We start from the raw sequence: 15097 nt of genomic DNA on the forward strand, positions 1-15097 counted from the left end.
TTCACCTGCCTCTCCTTCTGACCTCTATGTTATGAGGCCCAGCCAAGCCCGGAGGTAACGCACCTGAGGAGACCAAAGAATCTGCCACTAGAAAGAGCTTTTAATCGGCAAAGATTTATGGAATCTCAACTGAATGGACATGAGAATGATCACATGCAGGAAAAGGATTTCTGGATGTGTAACCACTAAACCATTGTATCAAGAGGAATGTGGCCAGGTGTGGGGGCTCACGCCTGTAATCCCAGCACTCTGAAAGCCCGAGGTGGGTGGATCACTTGAGGTCAGGAGTTTGAGACCAGCCTGGCCAACACAGTTAAACCCCGTCTGTACTAAAAATACAAAATTAGCTGAGCATGCACGCCTGTAATTCCAGCTACTCAGGAGGCTGAGGCAGGAGAATCGCTTGAACCCAGAAGGTGGAGGTTGCAGTGAGCCAAGCTAAGATCGTGCCACTGCACTGCAGCCTGGACGACAAGAGTGAAACTCTGTCTCAAAAAAAACACACACAAAAAAAGGAATGTAAAATTCAGACATGTTTGCTAAGCAGTCAAGGGTAAAAGCTGCCATCTGAGGGATTACACCACAGACCCCCATTATACCTAAAGACCTACTTGCAAAGATTCTCTTTCCATTCTTGCAACTATGAGCTCTGGTAGTTTTAAGGTTTTAGTACCCAAGGAAAGAACACTTGCCCAGAAGACACAGTCACAGTTCCCCTGAAGCTGAACTGTCGCTGAATCATTCTGGGCTTCCTATATCACTGGGTGAAAAGGCAAAAAAAAAAAAAAAAAAAAAAGAAAGAAAAAAAATAGTGGGGAGGAACGTTAGAGTACTGCTTGAGATGATTAATCCTGACCATCGTTGGAAAATAAGATTGGTTTCCCTGTTCTTTTTTTCTTTTGAGACAGGGTCTCAAAGGGAATACAGATGTGCCCAGCCCTATTACATACTTTGAATGAGACCCATGCGTAGTGTTTAGAACCATATCTGTCACTAAAGGCTCAATACAAATGGCTCTAGGCCAGATGCAGTGGCTCCCACCTGTAATCCCAGCACTTTAGGAGGCCAAGGCTGGAGGCTTTCTTGAGGCCAGGAGTTCAAGACCAGCCTGGCCAACATGTCAAATACAGATGCCCAGGCTGGAGTGCAGTGGCACAATCTTGGCTTACTGCAACCTCCACTTCCCAGGCCCAAGCAATCCTCCCTCCTCAGTCTCCTGAGTAGCTGGTTCTACAATGCCCAGATAATTTTACGTATTTTTGGTAGAGATGGGGTTTTGCCATGTTGCCCAAGCTGATCTCCAACTCCTGAGCAATCTGCCTGCCTCAGCCTCCTCAAGTGCTGGGATTACAATGCTGGGTGGAGTGAGCCACTGCGCCTGGCTTGCTGTCCTTTATAGAATGCCCAATGGTAAAGGCCAGTGAAAGCCCCTGCAATCACCAAGAAAGAGCACCAGTGGCCTTAGAGGAGAATGACAGCAGAGGAGGGAAGCCATTAATTTTGGTGTCCAGTTGGATAGTCCAGGACTACGGTCCATCATGCCAAGGTGTCTCACAACAGAGGTGGCCTCGTCCTAGGCTCACACCCCATACCTTGCTTGGTCCCTGCTACCGCCAACTGCCTGTTGACTCTAAAGAGTAACCCTAGGCTGGGCGTGGTGGCTCACACCTGTAATGCCAGCGCTTTGGGAGGCCAAGGTGGGCGGATCACCTGAGGTCAGGAGTTCGAGACCAGCCTGGCCAACATGGCGAAACCCCGTCTCTACTAAAAGTATAGAAATTAGCCAGGCATGGTGTCGGGCGCCTGTAATCCCAGCTACTCAGGAGGCTGAGGCAGAAGAATCTCTTGAACCTGTGAGGTGGAGGTCGCAGTGAGCCAAGATCATGCCACTGCATTCCAGTCTGGGTGACAACAGCGAGACTCTGTCTCAAAAAAAAAAAAGAGTAACTCTTAAACTTAGGAAGCCTAGCAACTCTCAAATAACATTCCTCCAGTCCCCTGGTCCTATGGAATCAGGGCTGTCCTTAAAATGGAGCAATGACCCAATGACACAGAATAGAGGCAGTAACACATGGAGTGTCTGGAGCAGCAAGACCTTGGTCTTGGAAGCAGAAGTGATAAGTTTTAGCCCACTTGGCTCTGAGTCACTTGAGACCTACATCAAATCACAGTCATCTCTGGACCTCAGTTTCCTCATCTGGCCTAGATGGTCTTTGGTAACCCTTTCAGTTTTGACTATTTAGAAATCAAATCCAGGTGATCCCACTGGGCTCCATGCTGTAGTAACTGGAGGAGAAGAGGACTAGAATACAAGGCCAGAGATCCTTGTCCCACTGCCAGCCTATAATACCCCTAACTGTGTGGTAGAGGCACTGGATGAACGTCTCCCACCCCTTTCTAGATTTACCCAGATTTCACATATTGGATAAGTACATGGGCTCTGGAATCAGACTTAGTTCTGGGTTTAAACTGAGTTTTCCCGTTGAATGATTGAATAACTGAGCAACCTTGGGCAAGTCTTAACCCTTCTGAATCTCAGAGTTTTGTTTTTTTTTTTCTTTAAGAGATGGGGTCTTGCCATATTTCCCAGGCTGGTCTTAAACCCCTGGGCTCAAGCAATCCTCCCGGCTTGCCACCCAAAGTGCTGGGATTATAGGCATGAGTGATCATGCTCAGCCTCAGTTTTCTTATTTGTAAAATGCTGATAGCAGGATTAGTAACTGGACGTATTTCAAAAGACCATTGTGTAATTTTTTTTTTTTTTTTTAAGGGATAGGGTCTTTCTCTGTCACCCAGGCTGGAGTGCAGTGGCAAGATCATAGCTCACTGCCGCCTCGAGCTCCTGGCCTCCAAGAGGTCCTCCCACCTCATCCTCCCAAGTAGTTGGGACTGTAGACATGCACCACCATGCCTGCCTTTTTTTTTTCTTTTTTGGAGAGATGGGGTCTTGCTTTGTTGCCCAGGCTGGTCTTGGACTCCTGGCCTCAGGTGATCCAAAGTGCTGGAATTACAGGCATTAGCCATTGTGCCCAGCCCTATTACATACTTTGAATGAGACCCATGCATAGTGTTTAGAACCATATCTGTCACTAAAGGCTCAATACAAATGGCTCTAGGCCAGATGCAGTGGCTCCCACCTGTAATCCCAGCACTTTAGGAGGCCAAGGCTGGAGGCTTTCTTGAGGCCAGGAGTTCAAGACCAGCCTGGTCAACATGTCAAAACTCCATCTCTATAAAAAATAAAAAATAAAAAAATTAGCCAGTGTGGTGCCTGTGTCTGTAGACTCAGCTACTCAGGAGGCTGAGGTGGAAGGATTGCTTGAGCCCAGGAGTTCAAGGCTGCAATGAGTCATGATCACACCACTGCGCTCCAACTTGGGCGACAGAGAGAGACCTCAACTTGGGAAAGAAAAAGAAAAGTGGCTCTAATGACTACTTTTACTATTAGCCTGTGCTTGATACTGGTTTTAGCCTAACTTTATAGATGTCACATGAATGAATGGGAATGAATGAATAGAAGGAATGATTCAACCCAGGGTCAGCATGTGCTGGGGATGGTCCTATTCACAGCCCCTATTCACACCCCTAATATGGGTAGGGCAAACCACTTCCTCTGCATAGCAACCCCTTCTCAGCTACTGCCTGTTAGATCCTATTCCTCATGTTCCAACTCCCGGGATTCAAGCTACATCATCTGGCCCACCTGTTGAATCTGATGAGCTCCTGCCTTAGGACGGTGTTCATGGATTCCTCATAGACCATGGGGTACAACTTCATGACCTCTTCCAGGTCAAAGTCTTTGGGAAGCTTGGAGAGAATGTCTTGCGCCAACTCCTCAACCACTTCCTTAAAGTGCAGGCAGAAGAGAGGTGAGTGAGAAGCAAGCCCTACAGGCTGTGGCTTTGGATAAACTTGAAGTACTGAGCATCTGACTTTTCAAATGTATTCTGTGGGACTTTCCTGAGAACTCTCCAACAGAAGCCATTTCTGCCTCCAGTGGGGAAAGGAGTCCTTTATCACCCCACCAGCCTTGGGGAGGACGTCGCCTCTTGGCCCAGAAGAGTAGAGTCCTCTCCTTGGCAGGGTGCGGTGGCTCACGCCTGTAATCCCAGCACTTTAGGAGGCCGAAGTGGGTGGATCGCTTGAGTCCAGGAGTTTGAGACCAGCCTGGGCAACATAGCAAAACCCAGTCTCTACAAAAAATACAAAAATTAGCCATGCGTGGTGCTGCATGCCTATGGTCCCAGCTATTTGGGAGTCTGAAGCAGGAGAATCACTTGAACCCAGGAAGCAGATGTTGCAGTGAGCTGAGAGCTGGCCGCTGCACTCCAGCCTGGGTGACAGAGGAAGAGTCTGTCTAAAAGAAAAAAAAAAAAAAAAAAAAAAAAAGAGTCGTGTCCTGACACCTCAGGCAAGAGCTGAAGGGCCAGGAAGGGAACTCCTGCTCGGCCAGGTAGCTTCATGGCAGCACTGAGCCTCTGTCTTCAACGTCACACCTGGGTGAGAATCTCTCACAGCCTCTGACCCCTGAGGATTAGCTCCTGGTGCCATGGGGCCCTTTCTCAGTGCCCGTGACACCTGGGAAGGCAGCAGGCCATTCTTCAGCATTGAGCAAGAAAAGCACAGAACCCTGAGCTTAGCCAAGTAGGGAGGGGACAGGCCTCCAGGCTCAAGGAGGAACAAGACATGAGTGTGGGAGAGACAGACACCCTGTGGTCCTGTGGTTGTGGGAGGCTGGGATGTATACTTCTTTCCCTCTTCCCACTGTGAGGGGAATTTCCACTCCTACATCGGGATACACCAACCAGGCTGGTTTACCTTCATACCAGTGATACTTAATGGCACTAGGAACCAAATCATGAAAGCAAAGTAGCAAGTTCTACAGTTGGGAGGTGTTGAACAGGAGGTAGCTTGGAAGGTAGAGAAGGGAAGGGTTGGGAGAGGAAGCAGGTGGAGACGGTGGCTCAGGCTCTGGCTCCATCCTTGATTTCATGAAAGCCTGGAAGCCAGTCACCTTCTGTCTCAGGATTTGTTTCTCTCTTCGTCTGTAGACTTAGGAGGGTGGCCTGGGTCAGGGCATCACAAAGAGTGGACTGGGGACTACTAGAGGTACCCAGGATTTTAGGTGTTTCCAGGACACAGAAAAATCATGTCGAGTCACATGGTGAGAAAGTTACTCTTTCAGGTTTTGGGTTTTTTTTCATTGTTGTTATTGCTTTGAGATAGTGTCTCACTCTGTCGTCCAGGTGGGAGTGCAAAGGCATGATGATCACAGCTCACTGCAGCCTCTGGGTTCAAGTGATCCTCCTGCCTCAGCCCCCTTAGTAGCTGGGACTACAGGCACGCGCCACCACACCCAGTTAACTTTTTTTAAGACAGGGTCTCACTCTGTCACCTAGGCTGGAGTGCAGTGGCATGATCTCAGCTCACTGCAGCCTCAACAGCCCAGAATCAAGTGATCCTCCCATCTCAGCTCCCTGAGTAGCTGGGATTACAGGTGCATGCCACCGAGCTCGGCTAATTTTTTTTTTTTTTGTATAGACGGCGTTTTGCCATGTTGCTCAGGCTGGTCTCCAACTCCTTGGCTCAAGCAATCCACCCACCTTGGCCTCCCAAAGTGCTAGGGTTATAGGCATGAACCATGGCGCCCAGCCCTCGGTTAACTTAAAAAAAATTTTTTGTAGCAATGTGGGCTCCCTATGTTGCCCAGGCTGGCCTCGAACTCCTGGCCTCAAGTGATCCTCCTGCTTCAGCCTCCCAAAGTGCTGGGACTACAGGTGTGATTCACTGCACCTGGCCTCTTTTCAAGTTCTGATCATCTTTCTCTTTTCATTCCTCTCAAAGAGAAAGTTTCAGGAACAGTGCCAATTCTTTGACACTCACACATTTTTCTCCTTTTAACAAGAAGCCAGCAAAGCCTCAGCTCAGGGGCTTTGGCCAGCAACATCATCTGGGAAGAACTTAACAACTGTTCACGCTGGGAGCAGTGGCTCACGCCTGTAATCCCAGTACTTTGGGAAGCCAACGGAAGCAGATTGCTTGAGCCCAGGAGTTTGAGACAATCCTGGACAATATGATGAAACACTGTCTCTACAGAAAATACAAAAAAATTTAGCCGGGCACGGTGGCATGTGCTTGTAGTCCCAGCTACTCGGGAGGCTGAGGCAGGAGAATTGCTTGAGCCTGGGAGGCGGAGGTTGCAGTGAGACAAGATCACACCACTGCACTCCAGCCTAGGTAACCAAGCCAAACCGTGTCTCAAAAAGAAAAGAAAAGAAAAGAAAAACAACAACAACAAACAGAAACCAAAAAACACCAACTGTTCACTGTTCAGCTTTCATTTTCTTTTTGTGCCTATCATGACTTTAAGGAAATGATACTGGGTTTCCACTTATGGTTCTGATGTGCAATCTTTTAAATTAAAAAAAAAGAAGAGAGTTTTAAAACATTATGTAGAAAAAAAAGCAAAAGGATAAGAAAAAAAGCAAAAAACCCATTATGTAAATGGAGTATAGGTGATAGGTGGATATAGCAGAAAACGTGAAGGTTATACAGGAATAGCTGACATTTTGGAAATGCTGGTTCCCTTGCAGCTCTGGATATAAGGACTCTCGGCAGTAAGGCCACAGTGCTCCTTCCCTGCCCCTGGCCAGGAGGCTGCCAGGCCCCCACTCTCTGCCTCTTGGTCATCCTCCAATCCTGTGTGCCCACTGGATGGAGAACTGCCTGGGAAATAGGATTAAGCCCCCTTTCCCGAGCCCAGTTACCTGAGGGGACTTGCCACTTCCTCCTGACTGTCTAGGGAGGGTCAGCAGGACCCCCTCAAACAGCTGGTTGGTTTCCTGGTTGTCTTTGGCGATGTCTGCGTTCTCATGGAGGCCGAACACTTCTGGGTGGGCTGTGATGGGGAGGTTCCTGAGATAGTCGATATAGGACTGGAAGGGAAATCTTCAGATGAAATCAACGAGGGACCCCGGAATCCCACAGATGACTCCAGGCTTAGCAGAACCCAATCAGAACAGGAATCACACTGTATCAGTAGCACAGGTCACACACACACACACACACACACACACACACACACACACACACACACAGAGGCTGGGCGAACACATTCCTAGCCCTCCCTCATACAGTTTTCTGGGGAGTGGGCATGAAAGCAGATGAGGCTGAATTACCTCTCAGCCCACCCTGGCTTCCTCTGTGCTCCCCCAGTGGGCCTGGTTTTGGACCCAGACAGAACTGAGTTTGGATCCTAGCTCCATCCCAAACTGTCAGAGGCATTCAGACCAGAGCAACTCCATCTTGTATAGGGACTGGGTAAAATAAGGCTGACACCTAGTGGGCTGCATTCTTAGGAGGTGAAGGCATTCTAAGTCACAGGAGGAGATAAGGGTCAGCACAAGATACAGGTCACAAAGACCTTGCTGATAAAACAGGTTGTGGTAAAGAAGCCAGTCAAATACCCCCAAACCAAGATGGCCACGGAAGTGACCTCTAGTTGACCTCACTGCTCATTACACACTAATTATAATGCATTAGCATGCTATGAGACACTCCCACCAGTGCCATGACTGTTTACAGATCATGACAATGTCAGGAAGTTGCCCTATATAGTCTAGAAAGGGGAGGAACCCTCACTTCTTGGAATTGCCCACCCCTTTCCCGGAAAACTCATGAATAATCCACCCCTTGGTTACCATATAATCAAGAAATAACTGTAAGTATAATCAGTGGAGCAGCAACCCATGCCATTGCTCTGTCTATGAAGTAGCCATTCTTTATTCCTTTACTTTTTTTTTTTTTTTTTGAGACAGATTCTTGCTATCTCCCAGGCTGGAGTGCAGTGGTACTATCTTGGCTCACTGTAACCTCTGCCTCCTAGATTCAAGCGATTCTACTGCCTCAGCCTCCCGAGTAGCTGGGATTACAAGCATATGCCACCATGCCCGGCTAATTTTTTGTATTTTTAGTAGAGACGGGGTTTCACTGTGTTAGCCAGGATGGTCTCGATCTCTTAACCTCATGATCTGACCTCCTTGGCCTCCCAACGTGCTGGGATTACAGGCACGAGCCACTGCGCCCGGTCTCCTTTACTTTCTTAATTAAATTGCTTTTGTTTTACTCTATAGACTCGCCCCGAATTCTTTCTTGTGCAAGATCCAAGAACCATCCCTTTGGGTCTGGATCTGGACCCCCTTCCGATAATAAAACTATGTACCCTTGAGCTTGTCATCTGAAACCTCAGTTTCCTTATCTGTAAATAGAAAAACAAGTATAGTTATGAAGTATAAACCAAAAGTAAAATCTTAAGACCCTCCAACCATCTGAATGGACTTCCTCCTCGTCCGGGGCACTCTAAAATTTAACCTGAAAGTCTGGTTCAGGCCATGACGGGAAGTGGGGGTCGGACATGCCTCATTATGCCCCTCCAGCATTACCATCAACACAGACCTTAAATCCGATAACAAACATTTACAATCTAATCTCTCTGAAGCCTGCTACCTGGAGGTTTCATCTGCATGGTAAAACTTGGGTCTCCACAACCTCTTACCATAACCCAGGCATTCCTTTCTATTGATAATAACTCTTTCAACCAATTGCCAATCAGAAAACGTTTAAATCTACCTATAACCTGCTGGCCTCCACTTCGAGTTGTACCGTCTTTCTGGACTGAACCAATGGATATCTTAAATGTATTTGATTGATGCCTCATGTCTCCCTAAAATGTATAAAATCAAACCCCGACCACCTGGGGCACATGTTCTCAGGATCTCCTGAGGGCTGTGTCACGGGCCATGGTCACTCATATTTGGCTCAGAATAAATCTCTTCAAATATTTGACAGAGTAAGAAAGAGACTCTTTTCATCCACAGAAGGAATCAAGCCTTGGCATGTGACAGGTTGTGGTGTTATATATATATATATATCTACTGGTTTTCATCCATGGTTCCTGGCTTCTAACTCCCGTAGCCCTTGTTACAGCCACCTGTTAAAATATTGGGTGTGTTAGGCCTTAGGGGCAGGCCTCAGGAAACAGAATCTTTCTGACCTTCTCTTGCCCTCCTTTTACCTGCCCCCAAGCAAGACTCAAATCTTACCCTACCTTTCTGATTGTGAGTCTTTTCTTTTCTTTTCTTTCTTTTTTTTTTTTTTTTTTTGAGACAGGGTCACTCTGTGGCCCAGGCTGGAGTGCAGTGGTAGGATCTTTGTTTACTGCAACCTATGCCTCCTGGGCTCAAGCAATCTTCCCATCTCAGCCTCCTGAGTAGTTGGGACTACAAGTGCACACCATCACACCCAGCTAATTTTTGTATTTTTAGTAGAGATGGAATTTCACCACACTGGGCAGGCTGGTCTCAAACTCTTGACCCCAAGCCATCCACCGACCTCAGCCTCCCAAAGTGCTGGGATTACAGGTATGAGCCACTGCGCCTGGCCTGATTGTGAGTCTTAAGACTCCACCTAGAGAGAGAGGGTCCTGCCCTATACTCTGAGGGATGTCATGCAGCTTCCATAAAAACCCAAGAAGACTGGGTGCAAGGAGCTTCTGGATAGCTGACCACGCGAAGGTTCCTGGAGGATATTTCACCCAGGGATGGGCATGGAAGTTCCCACTCCTTCTGCCATACTTCACCCTATGCATCTCTTCATCTATATCTTTTGTAATATTCCTTTAATAAACCGATACACCTAAGTGTTTCTCTGAGTTCTGTGAGCCTCTCCAGCAAATTAATTGAATTAATTTCAATTAAAGGGGGAGTGGTGGGAACCCCAATGTGAAGCTGGTTGGTCAGTTCTTGAGGCTGGGACTTGTGACTGGTGTCTGGGTTGGGGGAAAGAATTGGAGACTGAGCCCTCAACCCGTGGGATCTGACACTATCACCAGGTAGATGGTATTGGAATTGAATTAGAGGACAACCAGTTGGTGTTCACTGTTTAGTGTGTGGGGAAGGGGGAACCTACACACATTTGGTCACAGAAGTCTTCTGTGTTGATGGTGGTGGTGGTTGTGGTGCGAGAGTAGTAGAAAAACACGATTTGAGAGTTTTTCTGTTCCACAGGTGATCAATAAAAGTAAGCTTTTTTTTTTTTGAGACAGCTTCACTCTGTCACTCAGGCTGGAGTGCAGTGGCATGGTCTCAGCTCACCACAACCTCCACCTCCCAGCTCAAGCAATTCCCCTGCCTCAGCCTCCCAAGTAGCTGGGATTACAGGCAGGTGCCACCACACCCAGCTAATTTTTATATTTTTAGAAGAGATGGGGTTTCACCATGTTGGTCAGGCTGGTCTCAAACTCCTGAGCTCAAGTGATCCACCCACTTCAGCCTCCCAAAGTGCTGGGATTACAGGCGTGAGCCACAGCGCCCAACCTGTAAGCTCTTTTCTATTCCTCAGATTTATTGTTTTCATCTTCCTTTTGTCATTCCCTGCCTAGTTTTTCTGTTCCTCCCTTTTTGCCACCTTCTGAATCTTTGTCTTCAAGTAGCAATTTCCATCTTGCTCACTACCAAGGCTCCATCTTAATCATCCTTCTCTCTCCCTCCTCCACCCAGATGGATCCTATATTTTGAAACACCTTGTCTACCAAATACCGAGCCCTCCTTAAACAGTAGCCACGTGACTGTAGCCATGTAGCCTGAAACAGTGACCCCTGGGCTCCTTGGCTACACTGCAGCCCTGTAGCCATATACAGATAACGGAGCCCTGTGGGGGAAAGAGGTGGGCCTCCCTGCCAACCCCTTACCTGGTAGGAGCCATGAGGAGGGATGTAGTAAGTGTCTCCAGGAGCGAGGGAGTAATAGTCCTCCTCGATTTCCTTACAGTAGAACATGGACAGAAGGGACAGCAGGAGACGCCGGTCTTTGTCATCAGTCACTCTGCCTCCGTAATTACATTCCCCTAGGAACAACCAACAGAAGGAGAGGTTGAGCCCAGGGAAGGTCATCATGAGCTTGGTGGTTAACGTAAAACACGGCATTCTTCCGGCCAAAGATCTCTGCTGGGACATAATGATAGGGACGGCAAGCAGGAAAATTCCGGGCCGAAGATGGCGGGTCCCCTGCAAGGGCCCCACCCTCAAGCTGAAAAGCCTGAAACCATGGCCCAAAGTGAGAACTTACATCCCTGTTTTCCCACTTGAATGTTGTCTTTTCCAAAACCACCCATGACCTGTCCCACCCCCGCAACCCATGCCCATCAAAACCCCAGGCTCAGCCAGCAGAGAGAGAGAAGCAGCTGGACATCAGAGAGAAGCGCTTGACTTCCAGGGAACAGCCTGACAGTGTAACTTTGGAGAAGAATCTGGCTGGAGATGGCTGGACTTCAGGAGAAGATTGCCTTCCTGCTCCATCCCCTTTTCAGCTCCCTTTCCCGCTGAGAGCCACTTTCTTCAGCAATAAAATCCCCCACATTTACCATCTTCAATTTGTTTGTGCAACCCCATTCATCCTGGACACTGGACAAGAGCTCGGGTGCCATGAGTGCAAGTGCAAAAGTCTGTCACGCTGACTCACCACTGGGCGGTTAACACTTAAGCTTTCTGTGGACGGCAGGGCTACAAGAGTACTGTAAACCTTCCTCTGGGTGACAGAGGGAGACTGTCTCAAAAAAAAAAAGACCTGCACTCCAGCCTGGGCAACACGAGCAAAACTTCATCTCAAAAAATAAATAAATAAAAAATAAAAACAAAAACAACAAAAAAAGACATTTCCAGAGAGATAGACCATATTCATATAACTTTTATTATAGTATATTGTAATTGTTCTATTTTATTACTGTTGTTGTTAATCTCTTGCTGTGCCTAATTTATAAATTAAACTTTATCATGGGTATGTATGTATAGGATAAAACATAGTATATATGGGGTTCGGTAATATCTGCAGTTTCAGGCATCCACTGGGGGTCTTGGAACATATCCCTGATGGATAAAGGGGGACTAGTGTATATGTTCAGATGGTAGCAGTAACGGTGGGTGGAGCCTTTGCTAACTGCCCCTGATAGAGAATTACAATGAGCAAAGACCCTTGCCAATTCATGCTGGAAATGTAGAGTGGGCAAGAAATGGATCTACAATGTCTTTTATACTCTTGAGGTTTGAGGATTGTTTGTTATCTCAGCCTAACTAGCCTATCCTGACTGGAACATTTGGAAGGTGACTACTATCAAGCTGGCTGGTTTATGACCGGCAGGCAGTTGGTTTATGGCTTGCAGGCAGTTCTCTAAGCAGACCATATCCCAGGGCAATCATGCACTCATGCTATGGTCTGAAGAGGAACCGTAGGATGTGCTTCTGCATGGCCTGGAACTGTGGGAATATGGCTCACTTCTATTTATTATTATTATTAGTTTTAGAGACTGGGATCTCGTTGTCTTGCCCAGGCTGGTCTCGAACTCCTGGGTCCAAGTAATCCTATGGCATCAGCCTCCTGAGTAGCTGGGACTACAGGTGCAAGCCACTGTGTCCAGCTCCAGGCGCACTTCTTTGGAGAAGAAGTTCTTTCACCAAACTGAGATCCACTGTACGCGTGCTGTGTGTGTCATTTGGGGCTTTGTTTTAGGGAACACTATACTGAGTTAAGGTCAGTGTGACCTTCTGGCACTGAACTTAATCACTGTAAAGCACAGTCTCTCAACCTTGGCACTCTTAACATGTTGGACTGGATAGTTCTGTGTTGTGGGGACCACCTTGTACATCGTAGACTGTTCAGCAGCATCCCTAGCCTCCATTACTATAACTGCCAGTAGCATGCACTATGACATCCAAAACCATCTCCAGACATTGCCAAATAGCACTGGGGGCCAAAATCACCCACAGTTGAGAACCACTCCTTTAAGCCTCTGTCTTCCCAGCTGTAAAATGGGGTTATTAACATGGAGCTCATAAAATTAACGTGAAGACTCAATGCATTAATCACAGGTATACAGTGTCTACCACATGCCTGGGGAAGGGATTCTAACAAACTCCTTAACATATGGAGCTGAAGAGGAAATTGTCTGTGATCTTGATGCCACAGTGTTTTAATTAAGCTGCATTTTGACCTTCGGCCATGATATTCCATTCATTTAGCACATGTGTATTTTTATTCCTGTCTCTGGGACTGTATGGCATGTTCCTTGAAGTTAGTGGTCACGTTTTTTTGGTTGTATGTGTACATGTTTTTTAAGAGATGGGGTCTTGCTCTGTCACCCAGGCTGGAGTGCAATTGTGTGATCATAGCTCACTACAGCCTTGACCTCCTGTACTCATGCGATCCTCCTGCCTCAGCCTCCTGATTAACTGGGGCTACAGGTGCACGACACCATACCCAGCTGATTTTTATTTTAGTTTTTTGTAGAGATGTTGCCCAGACTGGTCTCAGACTCCTAGGCTCAAGAAATCTTCCCACCTTGGCCTCCAAAAGTGCTGGGATTACAGACATGACCCACCGCACAGAGCCTACGATCAAGTTTTACACATTTACATTCTTCCATATTAGGTACTTGTAATATCGTGGACTAATAAAAGGTTGCTGATTGATTGCTTTAATACAAAATAGCTAGTGCCATTTCTACCTCAGGATCACTTTGCTGGGACTGTTCTCCTTCCTCTATGCCCCACCCAGTCCATTCTTTTCCACTCATAAAACTCCTACTCACCCCCAAAACCCATCTCTTACGCCTTTAAGAAGTTTGCCATGATCATCTCCTCCTCCTACCCCAAGATTTAATCATTATGCTGTCCTTCTACTTATAAATGTTTCTCTTGTTGAACTTATTACTACGTTACCTTTCTTTTTTTCTTTTGAGACAGGATCTCGCTCTGTCACCCAGGCTGGAGTGAGGTGGCACAATCAGAGCTCACTGCACCTCCACATCCTGGGCTCAAGCAATCCTCCCACCTTAGCTCCCTGAGTAGCTGGGACTACAGGCATATGCCACTATGCCTGGCTAATTTTTGTATTTTTTGTAGAGATGGGATTTTGCCCCGGCCAGTCTTAAACTTCTGGCCTCAAGCGATCCATCCGCCTCGGTCTCCCAAAGTGCTGGGATTACAGGCATGATCCACTGCGCCTGGACTGTTTTTTTTTTTTTTTTTTTTTTTTTTTTTTGAGATAGAGTCTCTCTCTGTCACCCAGGCTAGAATGCAGTGGCGCAATTTCAGTTCACTGCAACCTCCGCCTCCCCACTTCATGCAATTCTCCTGTCTCAGCCTCCAAAGGAGTAGCTGGGACTACAGGCACCGGCCACCATGCCTGGCTAATTTTTTATATTTTTAGTAGAGACGGGTTTTCACTGTGTTACCCAGGATGGTCTTGATCTCCTGACCTCGTGATCCGCCTGCCTCAGCCTCCCAAAGTGCTGGGCTTACAGGCGTGAGCCACTGCGCCCAGCCAATTTTTTAATTTTTAGTAGAGATGGGGTTTCAATATGTTGGTCGGGCGGGTCTCAAACTCCTGACCTCAGGTGATCCACCTGCTGTGGCCTTCCAATGTGCTGAGATTACGGGCATGAGCCACTGTGCCCCACTGGCCTGTATCATTTTTTAAAATATTTTTCTTCTTTTGGAGACTGTGAGTCACTCAAGGGTAAAGATTCTATCTTATTTTTTTGTTTGTTTCCTTACAATATCTAGCATGATGACCGGCATTAGTAAGAGCTCGATGTTTATGGTGAGGGAGGGAGGGAGTACATAAGTGAATGGAAATGGGAGCAGAACAGCAGGAGGGTGGAACATGATACTGGAGGTTTACAGTGGAAAAACTCCTCCTGTAAATACCTGTCAGGTAGGTCAGAGCATCAAAGGGCACCTCCTTGTAGTCATTGAGAAACATCTGGATCTGCCACATGCTAATCCTCAGGTCAGATTCGTTGAATTCATAGGGAATATTCCACCCTGCGTGCGGGAGAGCAGAGAGAGGCTTCAGTGCTGAGAGCTCTTAATTTCCACTCAAAGACGGAGCCGAGGGAGTTAAGCATTATTATGGATCAAAAGCCTCTTTCAGGCCCATGAATATCAAGCACCGAGGCCAACTATTAGCCTGGACATTTACCGCCAACGTGGGAGCCATTCTGCCTGAGAAAACATCCATTCTAAAATCAATTTCCTTATGTACCT

General features: G+C 47.2%; 1 protein-coding gene across 1 annotated transcript in view; it reads right to left on the bottom strand.

Moving 5' to 3' along the window:
* Positions 1-15097, bottom strand: part of DNAH3 (dynein axonemal heavy chain 3) — a 223910-nt gene that overhangs the window by 5152 nt on the left and 203661 nt on the right. Inside the window, exons 56-59 of the mRNA XM_058440807.1 lie at positions 14759-14875; positions 10748-10902; positions 6768-6935; positions 3704-3846 (exon numbers count right to left, since the gene is read on the bottom strand). Coding sequence (XP_058296790.1) covers positions 3704-3846; positions 6768-6935; positions 10748-10902; positions 14759-14875 — 583 coding nt within the window. The remainder of the gene's footprint in view (positions 1-3703; positions 3847-6767; positions 6936-10747; positions 10903-14758; positions 14876-15097) is intronic.

The sequence above is a fragment of the Hylobates moloch genome, unplaced genomic scaffold (genome assembly GCF_009828535.3).
Source record: "Hylobates moloch isolate HMO894 unplaced genomic scaffold, HMol_V3 SCAFFOLD_6, whole genome shotgun sequence".
Classification (NCBI taxonomy): Eukaryota; Metazoa; Chordata; class Mammalia; order Primates; family Hylobatidae; genus Hylobates; species Hylobates moloch.